At 38.7% G+C, this 19,811-nt stretch overlaps 1 protein-coding gene across 3 annotated transcripts in view; it reads right to left on the bottom strand.

The window, feature by feature from the left end:
- The window catches only part of LOC117399467 (extended synaptotagmin-2-like), a 76,522-nt gene that overhangs the window by 33,379 nt on the left and 23,332 nt on the right, over nt 1-19,811 (bottom strand). For all 3 annotated transcript variants that reach the window (XM_059023306.1, XM_059023307.1, XM_059023308.1), the window contains exons 2-6: nt 16,982-17,023; nt 13,637-13,771; nt 13,089-13,165; nt 12,676-12,748; nt 6,040-6,129 (exon numbers count right to left, since the gene is read on the bottom strand). In XM_059023306.1, the coding sequence (XP_058879289.1) occupies nt 6,040-6,129; nt 12,676-12,748; nt 13,089-13,165; nt 13,637-13,771; nt 16,982-17,023 (417 nt within the window). The remainder of the gene's footprint in view (nt 1-6,039; nt 6,130-12,675; nt 12,749-13,088; nt 13,166-13,636; nt 13,772-16,981; nt 17,024-19,811) is intronic.

Raw genomic sequence — 19,811 nt, 5'->3', positions numbered from 1 at the left:
TAACTTTAGCAAGCTAAGGGGGTGGGTTGTTTTGAGTGGATTACAAAGAGGTTGTAACTGGATCAGATCGCTAAACAAAGCTTTGATGTAGATTAAAGATCTCTCAGATGGAAAATGACTGCATAATTAAAATATGAGCTCTGGCTATTTCCTGAATGCTGGCAATTTAACAGGTTTGAATGGAGAACATGCTGATGAAGTCAAACTGTTGCCATTTTAATCTTTTTCCTCATTGAAAGGATTGCCCCTCAACTTTTTCTACAATTGTACAAATGAATCCTAGTCAACAATCTCCCTCCTGACCTGTGAGGGCGCTGTATAACAGGAACAGTGTGCCCCGGACTGGATGGTTTGGAAGTTCATTCCAGGGTCAGTCGGAATCCAGCCATCCAGGAAGGGGGCGGAGTCACAATGCCAGAAGTCACCGCCATAATGCGGTTCACAATGTGTCAATCATGGATTGTTTGTTTGTCTAACTGTTATTGTTTGTTCTTGTTAGACGGGAGCTGTCGCTACTGGCCAGCACTAAGCCCGGACCACACTGCACTGCTACATCACTATTATTGTCTTTCACCACACCTGCACGAGAGCACGCACTGTCTGGAGACGTGGCCGTGTCCGTGTTGAGTGTTATTGTTATTGTATTATTATTTCGGGACTGAACCCCATGGTTTATTACTGGCGATACACACTGCTGTGTAAAGGCAGTATTATTATTTAACAGTGCCAACCTGTGATAAGGAAAATTAAAGAACTGTTTGGACCGTGAACTTTGTTGTCTGTCGTTGTTTGGAGCGCTGCATTACCTACACAGCTGCGCACTACTACCCACATTGCCACACCAGTACATAACTAGATACGTAAGGTAAAGAGCTCTGTGTGCATACCAAATGTGACTAGATAAAGATGCAAAAATAGAAATGATTGCGACAGAAGTAGGCTCCTCTTCTATTCTTTAGATGTCCTGATATACAACTGTAACAATCAACCTCTAAATACTGGCTCCTCACAGGAAATGCATGTGCCAGAGATTACAGACTTCAATACATCTAAACATTTTCACGCTTAGCTTCGTTCTCTTCTTCTGCAGTAGTCTCCATTCATTTAGGTAAGGTAGTCCAAGATTAGTGCCAATCTGGGTCTCTGAAACCAGCCGATGGAATTGTTGCAGAATTTTCACGTCCATTATATTAGCTTTTGGTATTCTTATTTTTGATTAAATGACTTGCAATACGTTTGAAAGTGTTGGCTGTTTCTAATAAAGTCTCTTGCACTTTATATGTCAGATTGACACAAAAAGAGCAAGAACCCAGCCTGAACAAGATTCGCAGACAGTCTAGACCTCACACTCACAATGTCAATGACAATGAGGAAGAATTCTGAACGTTTAAACTACAACAGGTTCTATACAAAAAAGTGTGTTAATGTCAGCTTCTGATCTGTTTTAGATTCAATGACAATGTGTTTATAAGTGTTCAAGTTGAGAGTGTACTTTCTCTTGCACTCTTTGTATGACTTTGTATGCTTGACAAAGCAAAGCGTGTGTGAGAAATACATTCTCAGCTTGGTTAGAGGTAGCCACCGAACACTTGAATATACATTAGAGGTAGCCACCTAGGGTATATTAAAGACTGCACACATGGAGAATTACAGCTACAGCTAGCTGTATGCACATTTCAGACTCTTGTTTGTGGTATTCTTAGAATTCTGGCAATGTGACAGTTTTGGTTCTGATAAAGAGCTCTAGTGTTTAAGATTAAAAATGTGACTCTAGATACAGTAGCACTATTCTCCATTGGGTAGAGGTTCGCTGAATAGCAAGAAGCCTTTGTACCATAAAAATCCTGCTATGCTGGGATGCCTTGTTTACATTTGGCTATGTCATAAGCATAACTAATAGGGAAGGAGAGACCAAGAAAGGCCTCACTGAGTTTCAACAACAAGGATTGGACAGTTAAAGCAACTTTTCTAAAGGGTTTACTTATTTGAAAAATGCCCATCTGTGATCATTTTATATTAGATTTGGGTTAGCGTAAAAATATAACAATACATAAAAGAATGGAAAAAAAGCAAACTCAAAACACTGACTTTTTGTTGGAGCCTTACCATGGAAAGTAATGGTCAGTTACTACTTATATTAGTGTACTACAGTATAGCAGACTACAGCCCATTTACATGCAGTGGCCAACTGACAGCAAAAGAGTACTCCTTAGTTACTCTAATCATTTAAAGGAACACATCCTCTATTATATAACCCATAAACACAATATGCAGAACTCTGTACCAATAAATGAGCACTTGCATGAAAATAGAGCCCTTGGATCAACCTGTCTGTCATGAATCTATACTGAAAGGGGTGTCTAACATTGCATACACTCATTTCACTTAGCTCTTTCATTTCCCACTGTGACCAGGATGGCTTGGTGGTGAAGTCAGACCAGGAAGAGACAGACTCAGCACCGCGAGTGAAGCGCTGATGTGCTGATTTAATAATAAATAAACAGTTTGCACAAAACAAAACGACCCAAAACAAAAGACAGACAAAACACTTCCAACAAACACGGAACAAACAAATATTGTGCTGGTCCTTCCAGCACGAGTAGCAATTGTTTTCTTTAATCTGTGAATTTCTTTCTCCCATCTTCCTCTCACGTTCTCTCCTCTGAACACTCAACCACAAGTGTGAGATTTCTACCTCTTATGCAGCTGTGCCTGGGCTCGATTGCTTGTTAATCATTCGGGCCCAGGCACGTGAACTGCTTTGGCAGGGAAGTCAATTAACCCTTCCCTGCAGACCTTAAAACACCCGTGCACAAATACATACATTTTAAATTATAAAACAACACTAGACAATATAAAATACACACAAGGGCGGGGTGTACCTCGTCACACCCACCCATGCCAGTCTAGTTCCTACAGTACATGAACGAAACATAGGTTCAGAACATACATCCCTTGCCATGCTGTAAATACAAAATTAAGAGTAATCATTATTATGAAAAGACCACCATTAGATCACCATTAGAGCTGCACAGAGCGATTTTGATTATTCGGATCAAGCTCTCCATAGGTGAGGGTAACTGGTGTTCATCAGGATAATTTTCCATTCCAAGCTGCTTTTGCTGGGTTTGTGTGGTCTAAGAAAAGCAGCAATCACCACAAATACAAGCAGCTGTTTCTTCACTTGGTTTAATTTGAAATGATAAAATTAGCCCAATCACTACCAATGACCCTGACCTGATTGTCAGCCCCTGATTTCTGTGAAGCTCAAACTGAATAATTGGTGCAACACTAGTCACCATGATTTACTGTATACACAAAATGTAAGTTTAACAAAGTGCTCTCCCTTTATAAGGCTGCACAGTAGCTAGGAGCCAAGTGCAACTGAAGTGGCTTTATAAGGCAAAAATTAAGCCAGGGTCACACAGCCTGATAACCTGTTTCATAGTACACAGGGACGCCTTAAAACAGAGGTAGAATGTACCCAAGGACAGACAGGTGATAGGCACTGAACATTTCTGATACTTCAAATAGGGTTACCATATGACTCCATGTACACTAGGACAGTTTGGGACAGTTCAGGCTTTTCAACTCACAACGCAATGCATTTGGGTATGTTTTACCTACCTCATGTACCTTTAACAGCAGGACTACACTTACCAGAATGCATTGCAAAGTGAATTGAACTGTCCCAAACTGTCCTAGTGTACACCCAATTCCGAATACCTTGCATGTTTTATTTAGGTGAATTGTATTGCCGATTTTCTCATTCATGTAAACAACACTGTGCAAACTTGAGAGGGAAACAAGAGCTTTGTGAATTCCAGCAGTGTTAGGAGAGAGTGGTTTGAGCTCTGCTGTTCCCAAAGTCCAAAAGGACAGCTCACCACTGCATAGCAGGCGGGCAAAGTGGTGCCCCCCCTTTCTAAAATCCCAATGGGATTTAAACAAAAAAGCGTAACCAAAGCAAACTGCCCTTACTTAATTTCCTTGTCATTTTCATACAAGATCCTTGCCTTATATGGTCACGAAACAGAGTGTTATTTAAGGTCACACAGAGTTCATTGGCTCATTACCTTTGGCATTACACATTACAAAAACTGCATAATTAGAGAAATAAGCAGTTACAGAGATTAGTCCAGCATGGAAATTACTCAAGTGATACAGTTTGATTCCAGCACTGCAGGGCTTCCAGGAGTTCAGCAGCATGTTTAAAAGAGCAGCCAGACAGCTTTTTATTTCTCTGTTCCTTTTAAATGAACAGTTCACTGCTTCAGACCTTGAAGAGCAAACCTCTTCCAATGACATTTTCTTTCTATTTTATTACCCTCCTTATCTTTCTATTATGTTGCCTGCCATAGACATTTGCAACGTAGGCAAGATTATGTGTCTTTATATTAGCAAGCATCAGCACAATCTAGTGCACAGCAGTGTATTGCAAGCAAAGCAAAGGGAAACCTGATCCAAGTGTTACATATACTATACCGATGGCCGGCAACTGACAGTGAAGAGCAGCTCCTGAGCTCAAGCGAAAGCACCACATAGACGTGTTGTTAACATGGCTTTAGTAAGCACAACAAATTAAAATGTTTCTGATTATGAAATGACAAGTAGAAATGTAATTTGCCTGTTCCCTTCTATCAAGAGGGTTGGCTTCCGTTCAATTTCCTTAAATTTAAACTTTGTGTTAAACACGTTTAAACTAACATATTGGGAATGTAAACAAAAAGGTACCGGCTCTTATCATTAAGGAAGAGGGACAGCATTTTTGTTTCTAGACCAAATGAACTGGTATGATTTACACTAGCATCCATATATGACATGCTTCAGGCTCTCTTCTGCTTGTGGGTTCCCTGCCTTACTGTTGGTGTTGGACGTTGCGTGCCCACCTTTGACTTGCCCTGTTTTAACATGATCTTCAGGTCTGAATAATTCACTAAATGGTGTCCTGGAAGTTTCAGATTTAACAAGGAGGCTGTGTGGTCCAGTGGTTAAAGAAAAGGGCTTATAATCAGGAGGTCCCCGGTTCAAATCCCACCTCAGCCACTGACTCATTGTGTGACCCTGAACAAGTCACTTAACCTCCTTGTGCTCCGTCTTTCGGGTGATACGTAATTGTAAGTGACTCTGCAGCTGATGCATAATTCACACACCCTAGTCTCTGTAAGTCACCTTGGATAAAGGCGTCTGCTAAAATAAATAAACTTATTTTGCTTTTTATCACCATTGGAAAATGGTATTTGGTTATAAACAAAGAGAGATTATCTGAAGAACATGAAAATCAAGTTTTTCCAGGGCACCCCTCCATTCATTCATTCATTCATTCGAATGTCTGACCTAGTCATTTTGCATTGGTAATAAAAGGATAATGTTTTGCAGTACCACTGCACTTGTGGGACGGACCTCTTCATGAAATCGTGCGTACTGTATATATGAAGCTGAGACTCAGTTATACCAAATATATATCAATTTCTTGCTGAGAAAAAAACAAACATTTTGCTTAATGTTAATTAAAAAAAAAAAAAAAAAAAGTTAACACAAGAACATGAAATACTTAAATGATCCAAATGATTGTAAACATCCCACTGAAGAGAGGAGCTTCCTTGTGAACTGCGTATGCAATGGCTGTGCTTCACAAGCTAAATCGGGGAAACACTCTGGAAGGAGATTGCAAGGAAACTGAAGGAAGTTCTAGACTCTAATTAGTGATGCATGTGCACTGACATTCTGGAATACTGTTCCACTGCATACATTTTGGATTCCATTAACAGAGTAGCATGAATTCTATTGACACATTGTTTTTCACCCTGGGAAAATACAATCTTGTAACAAAGTGTCTTCAGATGTGAGCAAGGCACAGCCTTCTTTTACCCCAAGTCAGAGAACTGATGCAAAACTTGTTCACCTTGACTTAGATTAACCATAGGAACATGTGGCAATAATTATCCAAGAATTGCAAACAGAAAACAATTATTTTTAGGTGATTTACATACATTTTTAATAATGCGGTAACAAAGCTGAGGTGAAACGTATACTCACAGGTTTCCTAAGAAAGAAAAGGGAAACAGCTCCAATAATCGGCATGTCTCCAATCAGGGGTTCCAAGATGACTCGCATTGTGCCATTCAGCTGGAAAAACAACAAAAAAAGTCTATTAACTACAAGCATTCGATCTCCCAATGTCCCCTCAAATGTGCTGTTGATGAGTCATTGACTTTTTGTTCATTGTTTGCTAATTTAGTTGATACATTCTAAATGATTTGAGTCACTTATAAAACTTCACCATAGTACAGCACATTATAATAAAGCATAGTGAAAGCACTGCAAAGCATAGATAAGCACTATATATCACATATAAAACCAAACATAGCAAACCTTGGTAAACTATTGTAAGTGCATAGTACAGTATAACCATATGAAAAGCATTGGAAGACCATGCAAATTTGCCATGGTAAATTTTAATAAGGACACGAGGAAGGATTAGGGTTAGACACTAATGGTCTCCTTGGCAAAAATGTATACATTCAAACACTAATTGAGTTTATTTTAACATGTGAGATGCATACATATTCTACATGTTATTTGTTGTCTTAAGTACTGTAGTTTTACTAACATTTTGAATCATTTTATTTCACTGAAGCATGGCCATTTTTCTTTCTGTTCGTGATCAGCTTTTTGTATCAATTTTCAGTTGGAGGTCCGTATTGAAAAACGTTTGAGAACGTAGAAGTGTGGAAGCATTGGCCAAATGTAATTTATTTACTTTAAATGGTTCTGACACACCGAAAAAACTGGCATATAAAACACAACAGGACATGAAACATATGCTCCAAGCACTGCAGAACTGCCAATGTGAAAGAACCCACTTTAAATTCTTGTACATTCCTTTAAAAGAAAATCACAATAAATGAGTCAGATTCTACACAGTGGCTGCAGGGTGGACTAGCATGACTGAGCACACCCTGATATAGTAACAGCCTACCAGTTAAATCCAATTCTATAAACTAGTAAAGGAAAAGGCTGGCACTAACTCAACTGAGACACCTATCAAGGTAAGATAATCTAACAGGTGACAAAGCAGCAAAAATCCTGACTAACGTGCTGTTCATTGCTAATAGGCCACATACGGTTTATCTGCCAGATTTTTTTTTACCTATTAACATTATCAAAACATTGAGATAATCCCACCGAATATTCTCAATTGAACACAGTCTTCTTTTGCTCCCAATGCCTCAGTTTCCACAAGGCATGCCTATATGAACCCCATTATGCTATAATGTAAGCTGCAAAGGAAGAGGATACCAGAGCTATACCCATGGTGTTGAGCCGCATGAAAAGAAAATCAATCAATCAATCAATCAATCAATCCAGTACCACCACTGTGTGGAACGGAAAAATAGGTATTTTTGGTGAACAGGTTATGCAAGTCAATCATCTATCAATGTACACGAGTAATGTGTATTTCTGTTGATAACAGTAAGTGCGGTACATAGACAGATCATTCATAGTAATCAATTGTGTACACCCTAGACTGAAGGCTGTGTGGTCCAGTGTGACCCTGAGCAAGTCACTTAACCTCCTTGTGCTCCGTCTTTCGGGTGAGACGTAATTGTAAGTGACTCTGCAGCTGATACATAGTTCACACACCCTAGTCTCTGTAAGTCGCCTTGGATAAAGGCGTCTGCTAAATAAACAAATAATAAATAATAATAATCCTACCCCTAATTCCATTCAATAAAATATTTGAAACACCTTATTTAGAATAATATATCCCTTGTATTTATTGATCATACTGACCCAGCCAGGCTAATTTACAGTGCCGAGAAAAAGTTGTGAACCCCTTAGGATTAATAACCTAATAACCTAACCTAAAATGTTATTAGATCTTAATCTAAGTCCTAATAATAGATAAAAAATAACCTGATTAAACAAGTGAAACAAAAAAAATGATACTTTTTCAACATTTATTTATCCACAAATGATTCAACATTCAATATCCATGTGTGAAAATGTATGTGAACCTTTAGATTCAGTAACTGGTGGCACCCCTTGAGCAGCAATGACTTCAACTAAGCGTTTCCTGTAACTATTGGTTAGTCTCTCACATCGGTTTTGAGGAATTTTGGCCCATTCCTCCTTACAGAACTGCTTCAACTCGGTGACATTTGAGGGCTTCCTTGCATGGACAGCTCGCTTCAGGTCCTGCCGCAACATTTCAGTGGGCTTTAGGTCCAGACTTTGACTAGGCCATTCTAAAACACAGAATTTCTTCTTCTATAGCCATTCGTTTTAGATCTGCTTGTATGTTTAGGATCATTGTCTTGCTGCATGACCCACTTTTGGTTCAGCTTCAGCTCACGGATGGATGGCCTGACATTCTCCTCTAGAATCTTCTGATACAATGCAGAATTCATGGTTGTGTCAATGATGGCAAGCCGTCCAGGTCCTGAGGCAGCAAAGCAGCCCCAAACCATCACACTCCCACCACCATGCTTGACGGTTGGGATGAGGTTCTTCTGTTCGAAAGCAGTGTTTGGTTTTCGCCAAACATAATGTTTCTCATTGAGGCCAAAAAGTTCTACCTTTGACTCGTCTGTCCAGAGAACATTGTTCCAGAAGTCTTGTGGATCATCTATGTGCTCTTTGGCGATCTTCAGACGGGCAGCAATGTTCTTTTTAGAGAGCAATGGTTTCCTCCTGGCTATCCTTCCATGAACACCAGTCTTTTTCTGATAGTTGAGTCATGAACACTCACATTAGCCAAGGCGAGAGTGGCCTGCAGATCCTTGGATGTTACTCTTTGTGACTTCCTTGATGATTTTCCAGTTTGTTCTTGGAGAGATTTTGGTAGGATAACTGCTCCTGGGTAGAGTGAATGTGGTCTTGAACTTTCTCCATTTGTATCTGTCTGACAGTGGATCGGTGGAGCCCCAAATCCTTAGAAATGGTTTTGTAATCCTTTCTAGACTGATGAGCATCAATAACTGTTTTTCTGAGGTCCTCAGAGATTTATTTTGATAGTGGCATGACGTGTTTCCACACACCTGTATGGTGAAGACCAAACTCACAAAGTTTCTGGTCTTTATATAGGGTGGGGGCTCCCAAACTCACCCCTGAAGATCGACCTAATTATTTAAACAACTGATTCTAATTATCCCCTTACAGTGCCTTGCGAAAGTATTCGGCCCCCTTGAACTTTGCGACCTTTTGCCACATTTCAGGCTTCAAACATAAAGATATGAAACTGTAATTTTTTGTGAAGAATCAACAACAAGTGGGACACAATCATGAAGTGGAACGAAATTTATTGGATATTTCAAACTTTTTTAACAAATAAAAAACTGAAAAATTGGGCGTGCAAAATTATTCAGCCCCCTTAAGTTAATACTTTGTAGCGCCACCTTTTGCTGCGATTACAGCTGTAAGTCGCTTGGGGTATGTCTCTATCAGTTTTGCACATCGAGAGACTGAAATTTTTGCCCAATCCTCCTTGCAAAACAGCTCGAGGTCAGTGAGGTTGGATGGAGAGCATTTGTGAACAGCAGTTTTCAGTTCTTTCCACAGATTCTCGATTGGATTCAGGTCTGGACTTTGACTTGGCCATTCTAACACCTGGATATGTTTATTTGTGAACCATTCCATTGTAGATTTTGCTTTATGTTTTGGATCATTGTCTTGTTGGAAGACAAATCTCCGTCCCAGTCTCAGGTCTTTTGCAGACTCCATCAGGTTTTCTTCCAGAATGGTCCTGTATTTGGCTCCATCCATCTTCCCATCAATTTTAACCATCTTCCCTGTCCCTGCTGAAGAAAAGCAGGCCCAAACCATGATGCTGCCACCACCATGTTTGACAGTGGTGATGGTGTGTTCAGGGTGATGAGCTGTGTTGCTTTTACGCCAAACATAACGTTTTGCATTGTTGCCAAAAAGTTCGATTTTGGTTTCATCTGACCAGAGCACCTTCTTCCACATGTTTGGTGTGTCTCCCAGGTGGCTTGTGGCAAACTGTAAACGACACTTTTTATGGATATCTTTAAGAAATGGCTTTCTTCTTGCCACTCTTCCATAAAGGCCAGATTTGTGCAGTATACGACTGATTGTTGTCCTATGGACAGAGTCTCCCACCTCAGCAGTAGATCTCTGCAGTTCATCCAGAGTGATCATGGGCCTCTTGGCTGCATCTCTGATCAGTCTTCTCCTTGTATGAGCTGAAAGTTTAGAGGGACGGCCAGGTCTTGGTAGATTTGCAGTGGTCTGATACTCCTTCCATTTCAATATTATCGCTTGCACAGTGCTCCTTGGGATGTTTAAAGCTTGGGAAATCTTTTTGTATCCAAATCCGGCTTTAAACTTCTCCACAACAGTATCTCGGACCTGCCTGGTGTGTTCCTTGTTCTTCATGATGCTCTCTGCGCTTTAAACGGACCTCTGAGACTATCACAGTGCAGGTGCATTTATACGGAGACTTGATTACACACAGGTGGATTCTATTTATCATCATTAGTCATTTAGGTCAACATTGGATCATTCAGAGATCCTCACTGAACTTCTGGAGAGAGTTTGCTGCACTGAAAGTAAAGGGGCTGAATAATTTTGCACGCCCAATTTTTCAGTTTTTTATTTGTTAAAAAAGTTTGAAATATCCAATAAATTTCATTCCACTTCATGATTGTGTCCCACTTGTTGTTGATTCTTCACAAAAAATTACAGTTTCATATCTTTATGTTTGAAGCCTGAAATGTGGCAAAAGGTCGCAAAGTTCAAGGGGGCCGAATACTTTCGCAAGGCACTGTAATTGAGTTGATAAAACCAGGGGTTCACTTACTTTTTCACATACCCTGAATCTTAATTACTCCTAGAAACAAAATGGAAATCTTATAAAATATAGTAGTAGTGATGACCAGCAAACTGAAAAAATATATGGCAACCGAAAGTGCCACCCTCATGATAACGGTGGCCTGCTTTTTGAAACAGGATACAAACACACGCTTCCTGTCTTTACATCTGACAATCTTAGAATCTGTAACTGAAACCAAGACTCTGACCAACCCCCCACCCCACCATAGCATTTTCTTGGAACGACCCACTAAAACAACAGTCAGTTTTTCCACATGGTTTAGATACAGTTTACGCCAAAAAAGGCAATGCATTCTGTAATATTAATTACTGGTATGTTTTTTTTAGACTCGTCATTTGGGAGTTTTATTTTTTTATACATACTTTTAGTAAGGCTGTGCAGGTTTGTTTATACATCCAGATGTTAAAACAATGTTGCACTGAAACGCTTCATGTTCACTGAACACCATCTGTAATTGAACTTTCTAAAGAGAATCATAGAATACAACTCTGTACCAACTACAAAGACCCTATGTCAATGCATTCTGTATCATTGACATGGCCAGGGGGTAAACCAATGTTGCAGTGAAAGGGTTCATTTTAAGGTGTCAGCTGAAATGGTTTATGAGATATATTAACAGTAGTAGGTGCGGCAGCGGCAGATGGGCAAAACCTTACAGGCTCTTCTCATTTAACATTTTACATTGTTAAATGTAATGAACTAATGTAATTAGAAATTATTCTATTGCATTAGGAAAGAGTGATTTATTTATTTATTTATTTTTTATATAAAATTAAGATCTGGCCGAAGGATATTAAACTGAAATCTATGCGTATAGATTAGGGGAATTACCCGTCTGCTGTTAATGTATTCAGACCAATAGAACAGAGCATAAAATATAACCAGGTCTGAAGGGTCTGCTGCAGTGCTTCTTCCTTAGTTCAGTATATGGAGTGTGCAGTCCCTGCACTGAAAATTGTCCCCAAATGCTGACTGCACACAACACTAAAGCAGGTCAGTCTATATCATTATACAGTCTCTGACCATGCAGACAGCAGTTCATATGTACTGTGGGTTTTTAAATGGGAAAGGTACTCTGGGGATTCCTTAGAATGAACATTGGTGATCTTGTTTAGCGAGTAAGTAGGGCTGTATGTGTGTGTGTGTGTGTGTGTGTGTGTGTGTTTGGGACAATCCCTGTCCTCTGGCCTAATGCAGAGGTGTTTTTTGGATTTCCATCGACACATTATACAGAATAAAAACACATTCTGCTGAAGTTAAAGATTTCTTGTAGTAAACATACTATTAAATAATGTAGATATTAGACCCCCACTTATTTTTTTTTTAAATGGACTGAATAAAGTTCATCTTTTTCTTAATATTGTAATTTGATTCCTTACCTCTACCTGTCTTGAGAACCAAATTATATGAATTAAATACAACACTGATTGTCTACCCTGGGGAAATGGCCTAGAGGGGTCAACAGTTTTATGGGGTGTTCCCTCAAAACATCACAAACATTTTTACTGCTGTACCGAGGCTGTAAACTGACAATAAAAACATGCTGCAAAACTTTTGGCCTTTTCTAGTCCTGTTTAGAGTTATCGCTATGGAAGCTGAGAAATGTATTTCTTCATCGAGTTAAATCATAATTTAAAGGGTGTGGAGTAATTAACATGTTTTATTCCATTTCATTAATACCCAACAACTTCTTAAAGGGAATTACTCAGAAACACACCCATATTCTATAGTGTATTTATGTGTTGTAGTATGCAAGTGTTTTTTGTGCTATTTTTCTGTTTTTCAGCTTTGAAATAAAAACAACCTTTTTTTATTACCTGTATGCTCTTCACTCCAGCTCTGCAAAAGTATTTTTTGATCTCAACATCTATTTCAGTGTTCCCAACAAAGCTAAAAAAAAAACAAAAAAAAACACATAAATAAAAATAAATAATAATTTCAGCACATTAAAATAGTTAAACAAACACAATAAAGAATACTGCGCTTTCATATAAATCTTGTGAAGACTAGCGTAAACAGGTATGAGAGGCTAGTGAGTGACAGTGAGCTTTTAATTGATATGTTTTACTGTATTTTTTTTTTTTAATTAAAAATCTATTCCTTGGGGGGAAAAAAACCCTTTTCAATTTATTACATAAAAAGAAATGGGAAGTGAATTACTTAAGGTTATTACATTTAAATGTCTGACAGGAAGTCATTTTCAATAAAGACATGCTTAGCTGTTATTTACCTTATCTGCATGTCCAGGATAATCTGTCTTGAGTCCACATTCTCAGTATACACTTTCACTCCATTTATTCTCAGGGGCTATAAGCAGAAGGATTACAGAATCACTTTAAAACATCCTGGGCAGTGTTGTAGCTATACATATTGGACTGTTACATGTTTTAAACAGCATTTTAAATAGCATTATGTGTAATTATATAGCTGCAACAATGGATTTAACATAAACTAAACTTGAGAACTGTAGCTGTAAACCTAATGTGAACACACTTTCTCAAAGTATTGTAGCAAGTGGTTTTTATCACTGATTTGACCAGCAATTAAAACAAATATGAATATTATTATTCATATTTACACAAACATCTAAGATTACCTCACAAGGATGCTTAACTGCCAGAGTTTTAAGTGATTTGGCAAAATAGACACCGATAGTTTAACACAACAGTGTGTCATTAAACTTGTGTCAGGAAGTCATATTAAAATGAAAAGTCCCTCTTCGGAATCATACAGTTGGACTGTGTTAAGATGTAAAAGTGTCACTGGAAATGGACTCACCTTGTCACCCATATCGATCTTTGTGAAGCTGAAGGTACTGAGATGACTGTGTGCTCCTTTGACGGCTGGTTCGATCGTCTCGCGGAACAGCTTGTCGATAAACTGACATATATACGGCCACATGTGCTTCACGGTCTAAAATAACAAAACAATTCAATGCAAACTGTGAATATGCGAATCATCTAGCCCAGTGGTTCCTAGCCTTTTTCAACGTAGGGATCACCTTGGTGTATGGATTTTTCCCAAGGAGCACTTGCCATGCATTTTTTCTCATCAGCATTTTGAAACTAATTTGTATGTGTACATGTATAAGTACATGTAGAAAGTAAAGTATTTCTATAACATACTTAACTTAATGAGATTCCTGGGCTTGTATCTTTGTTACCAGGTCACAAGGAATGCTGTCATTTTGCACACTGAAAGTTGCTGATGGCAAAGTTCCTGTTCCTGTTTCTTGTGTTTACATTTTGTTTTTCACATTCTGAATGCTTTTCAGGCTTAACAGTTTTGTTTGACAAAACCTCCTGACAAATAATGCACTGGGGCTTGGGTCGTCCTCGGATCCAGTAAATGTGAATGCCAGTGCTGGTCGCCGCAACCGTTACCTTGTGTAGCAAATTAATCTATCCAATTCTAACGCAACGTATTGTGTTGTGAGATATTAAACCTGGCTGAATAAACCCTTGAGCTGAAATCGATCATTAACACTACATTACAGTTCAAGCTAAAAATATAACCTATTTTTGTTTCAAATTAACTTGTACTATATGAAGCTAACCTAGCCAAAAACGTATAGAAAATAATAGGCATATTCCTATATCCCTGGCAACACTATAACAAATATTTTATATTGTTGAAAATGAAAAGTACTAAAAGTGTGGTTTTAATGTTTTTTTTTTGTTTGTTTGTTTTTTTCATTCCAACCGAGGTATATATATATGTATATGTCTGTCATTTTGACAACAAATGTGCCTTCATAATGTGCAAGCTATTTTGTTAGTATTTGTTTCACATTAGAAGCTGTTTCAGTTAATGGCGGCTTTGAATGCGATACTTGGCATTGCATGAAAGGGAGCTGTAATATATAATAATTTATTAACACACCCGTAATAAAAGAAAGCCGATAAAGGGGAAGAATGCAGACTACATGCATATCTTCTAATTATATATTACGTGTTTAAAGCGGTTTGCTGTGTTGCTTAGTAATACAGTGCCTTGCATAAGAATTCACCCCCCTTGGACTTTTCCACATTTTGCAGTGTTACAACCTGGAATTAAAATGGATGTAATTAGGATTTCTACCATTTGATTTACACAACATACTTAACACTTTGAAGGTGCAAAATATTTTTTATTGCAACACAAAAGTTAATTAAACAAAAAAAAAAAAAAGACATTTGTTGGTTGCATAAGTATTCACCCCCCCTGAGTCAATACTTGGTAGAAGCACCTTTGGCAATAATTACAGCTGTGAATCTTTTTGGGTAAGTCTCTACCAGCTTTGCACGTCTGGATCCTGCAATTTTTGCCCATTCTTCTTGGCAAAGTTGCTCAAGCTCTGTCAAGTTGGATGGGGACCGTTGGTGAACAGCAATTTTCAAGTCTTGCCACAGATTCTCAAACAGATTGAGGTCCAGGCTTTGACTGGGCCATTCTAAGACATTCAGGTTCTTGTTTTTAAACCACTCCAGTGTAGCTTTGGCAGTGTGTTTAGGGTCATTGTCCTGCTGGAAGGTGAACCTCTGCCCCAGTCCCAGGTCTCTTGCAGACTGTAACAGGTTTTCCTATAGAATTTCCCTGTATTTGGCTACATCCATCTTGCCCTCAATCCTGACCAGTTTCCCAGTCCCTGCCGATGAAAAGCATCCCCATAACATGATGCTGCCACCACCATGTTTCACCGTGGGGATGGTGTTCTCAGGGTGATGAGCAGTGTTGGCTTTGCGCCACACATAGCGTTTTGCGCTAAGGCCAAAAAGTTCAATTTTGGTCTCATCAGACCAGAGAACCTTTTTCCACATGTTTGCTGTGTCTCCCACATGCCTTTTGGCAAAATCCAAACGGTATTTGATATGGGTTTTTTTCAGCAATGGCTTTTTTCTCGCCACTCTTCCATAAAGCCCAGCTTTGTGGAGCGTCCGGGTTATAGTTGTCCCATGGACGGTTTCTCCCATCTCAGCTGTGGATCTCTCCAGCTCCTTCAGAGTTACCACTGGCCTCTTGGTTGCTTCTCTGACTAATGCTCTCCTTACCTGGTCACTGAGTTTTGGTGGACGGCCTTCTCTAGGCAGAGTCGTGGTTGTGCCATATTCTTTCCATTTTTTAATAATGGATTTAACGGTGCTCCGGGGGATGTTCAAAGTTTGGGATATTTTTCTATAACCCAACCCTGATTGGTGCTTCTCCAGAACTTTATTCCAGACTTGTTTTGAAAACTCCTTGGTCTTCATGATGCTGTTTGTTTAGATATGCTCTCTAACAAACTCTGGGGCCTTCCAGAAACAGGTGTATTTAATCTGAGATCATGTGACACTTTAATTGCACACAGGTGGACTCCATTCAACTAATTATGTGACTTCTGAAGGCAGTTGGTTGCACCAGAGCTTATTCAGGGGTGTCACAGCAAAGGGGGTGAATACTTATGCAATCAAGACTTTTCAGTTTTTTATTTGTAAATACTTTTGAAAAATATGTAGATTTTTTTTCCCCACTTCAACATTATGGACTATTTTGTGTAGATCATTGACAAAAAATCATAATTAAATCCATTTTAATTCCAGGTTGTAACACTACAAAATGTGGAAAAGTCCAAGGGGGGTGAATACTTATGCAAGGCACTGTAGTAGTACAACGTGTGATTGTTTTATTTCAGTAATGACCAAGTAGATCAGTGCTCATAAAGATGACTTGCAGCAACAGTAAATGATGCTTTATCTATGTAGTGGGCAGGGACATATATAGTTGCAATTCGTAATCTGTCTGAACCCAGTTTTACTGGAATGAAAAGGTCTGTCATTTTACAGTTTACTGTCGAGGGACTCTTCCAAGCCAACAGGAAACCCGACTCTTATGAGCAAGGGAACAGGAAATACTGTTTAATTATATATGTTGCTTTGAGTGGGATATGGAACAAAACTTCAGTTTCCATGCTTTGAGATACCATATTAAACAGTGACTCAGAATGCATTGTGAAAACCCTACTGTAACAGACAAAAACAACACTTAAATATTGAATTAAAACCTGCCAATCAATGTAATACTACTACTACTACTACTACTAATAATAATAATAATAATAATAATAATAATAATAATAATAATAATAATACACAAAATAAAACGTACCTTGTTTAGCCATTCCACTCGTTCCACATCAGGAAAGTGCACCTGAAATGACAATAAAATATGTATAAGTACAATCACTGTCTGGTGGATTTTGGTTCCAGTGTAGTACTTTTGTTTTTATTGGAACTCTTCCAGTATAACACTCTGTAGAAAACTAAAAGCAGAGGAACATATTAGTGACAAACTTCAAGATCAATTGTACTGCTTTTTCTGCCACACGAGGAACGCAGTTCAGTTATGGTGCTACTATCCTTTTTGCAGCTTTTTAAAAAGTACAAACAAACTATGAAGACTGGGTTCAATTATTTAACGCCTGCATACGCTGCCTATTCACACAGGTGTTCTTCCTTTAGTCTTTTGCATATGCTGCCTATTCACACAGGTGTTCTTCCTTTAGTCTTTTGCATACACTGCCTATTCACACAGGTGTTCTTCCTTTAGTCTTTTGCATACGCTGCCTATTCACACAGGTGTTCTTCCTTTAGTCTTTTGCATACACTGCCTATTCACACAGGTGTTCTTCCTTTAGTCTTTTGCATATGCTGCCTATTCACACAGGTGTTCTTCCTTTAGTCTTTTGCATACACTGCCTATTCACACAGGTGTTCTTCCTTTAGTCTTTTGCATACACTGCCTATTCACACAGGTGTTCTTCCTTTAGTCTTTTGCATATGCTGCCTATTCACACAGGTGTTCTTCCTTTAGTCTTTTGCATACGCTGCCTATTCACACAGGTGTTCTTCCTTTAGTCTTTTGCATACGCTGCCTATTCACACAGGTGTTCTTCCTTTAGTCTTTTGCATACACTGCCTATTCACACAGGTGTTCTTCCTTTAGTCTTTTGCATACGCTGCCTATTCACACAGGTGTTCTTCCTTTAGTCTTTTGCATACGCTGCCTATTCACACAGGTGTTCTTCCTTTAGTCTTTTGCATACACTGCCTATTCACACAGGTGTTCTTCCTTTAGTCTTTTGGTACTTTTAATAGCTAAGGATCGCGGCGCTATAAAAAAAAAAATACTTGGATAAACTGTAGTTTAATTTTGATACTGTTAAAATTGCTCTATTTCTCTCAGGCAATTTGTCATTTCACGTGTTTCAACAACAGATGACAAAACAGTCACGGGTCGAAATCATATTTTTATCTTTTGTTCAAATTTGTTTTAGCCTCCCATCTACAGTATAAAAACATGGTTAGATCAAAACAAAAGACTTTTTGGTCAGTTTCATAACATTTCCCCCCCTCCAGGTCAACCCATACAGGCTAAATTACTTTAGACACTGTCAAAGACCATTTATGTTAGACCAGCCTACACTATTAAAACTGGAAGGCAAGTCTATTACTGTATGCCCTTTTACAGTACCTGGCCAGAGGCTTTTTGTATTTACTATTCCAATTTCCATTGTGCGGCTGACAGCTGTGGAGCCGTGTACAGTATGTTATTAAGGGGATGACAGCTTTCACAATGCTTATTCACTGAACATCAGACAAAAAACAGCATTAACATATTAGAGGAGAACACATGTGATTACAAAAAAATCAAATAAACAAGGCAAGGGAATATAGGTAATATAGTTATTAAAAACAGCACGCACATCTTAACACTGAAGGGTTTTTTGTGGTTTATTTTATAACAGATTGTCTATGGCCATCTTCTCATTATTGCAGAGGCATACCAGAGTCAGAACCACCCCCTAGAGCAGGGCTGTCTGTATACAGGTATGGGTCACTGAGATCCACAATGGGGCTCTTTTGAAGTATCCCATGCAAGGTTTTTAAAGGGTTTGAAAGACAGCTATGACAATCTGGTCTTAGATAGAAGCAACTACAGTCAAATTCAGCATATTGCTCTTTCACAGGGATGGACTGTTACTGTTAAGACTCCTATTGCATAGTAATTTCACCCATTCCGGGTTTAACTACGAGCTTGATTAACCACTGTGTATTCTTAACCAAGTTACATGTTTACAGAGCAGGAAACTACTGGAGCATATTTAGTCAGCTGTTTAGTAAAATAAACTTTTATTTTCTATTACTGAGGATTTGTTGTAGGACTGTATAAGAAATTCCTTGTAATCAGTATGGCTCTTTAAACCAAAAAAGGCTGGACAGCTTTATCACTGAGCAATGTTTACACCAAACACCAAAACCAGCCACTGTGTTGCTGTTTAAAATCAGTATAGGCTTATCAATTCCAGAAGCATCAATAAATAAAATACACAAGGTATCCACTAGTATAGCTATCCAGGCTGTCAAAGGCTGTCAAAGGCTCAACCTCTAGAATACTGAACGGTGTGGAAATAGGTTGCAACAGACCAGAAGATGACATCAGATATTATTGGAATATAGGCCTAGCTATTTTCTATCGTGCAGATCTCCCAAAGCTCTTTTACGCCCCATGGTACTAGAACGAGTGTTGTCATTCTTCGTCTGCTATTCTTAGTTTGTAGGACACTTCATCCCCTCAGTGCAGTATCACATTTCCGAACAGCTACAGTTACCATTGAAAAGCAGCTCATTGTTTCGAATTGTGATCGCTTCATTTGTATATCTAAATAATGTATCAACACTCAGGTAACTGCATCTGTAATGATTAATAACTGATGCTCAACTTGTATCTGTTAAAGGTCTGTTGGTTTTTATTCTTCAGCTTGGGGATATCAGAACACAAGAAAGTTTACGAACGAGGGGAGGCCATTCGGCCCATCTGAGGTAGTCCAGTTCCCAGGAGCTGATTGATCTCAGAACTTTGTCAAATTGGATCTTAAAGGATCCAAGTGATTCTGCCTCAACAACATTACTAGGGAGCCCAATCCATCCCATCACCT

This window comes from Acipenser ruthenus, chromosome 4 (genome assembly GCF_902713425.1).
Source record: "Acipenser ruthenus chromosome 4, fAciRut3.2 maternal haplotype, whole genome shotgun sequence".
In the NCBI taxonomy this organism is placed as follows: Eukaryota; Metazoa; Chordata; class Actinopteri; order Acipenseriformes; family Acipenseridae; genus Acipenser; species Acipenser ruthenus.
Note: the sequence above shows the minus strand (reverse complement) of the source record. Positions and strands in the feature narration are given on the sequence as shown.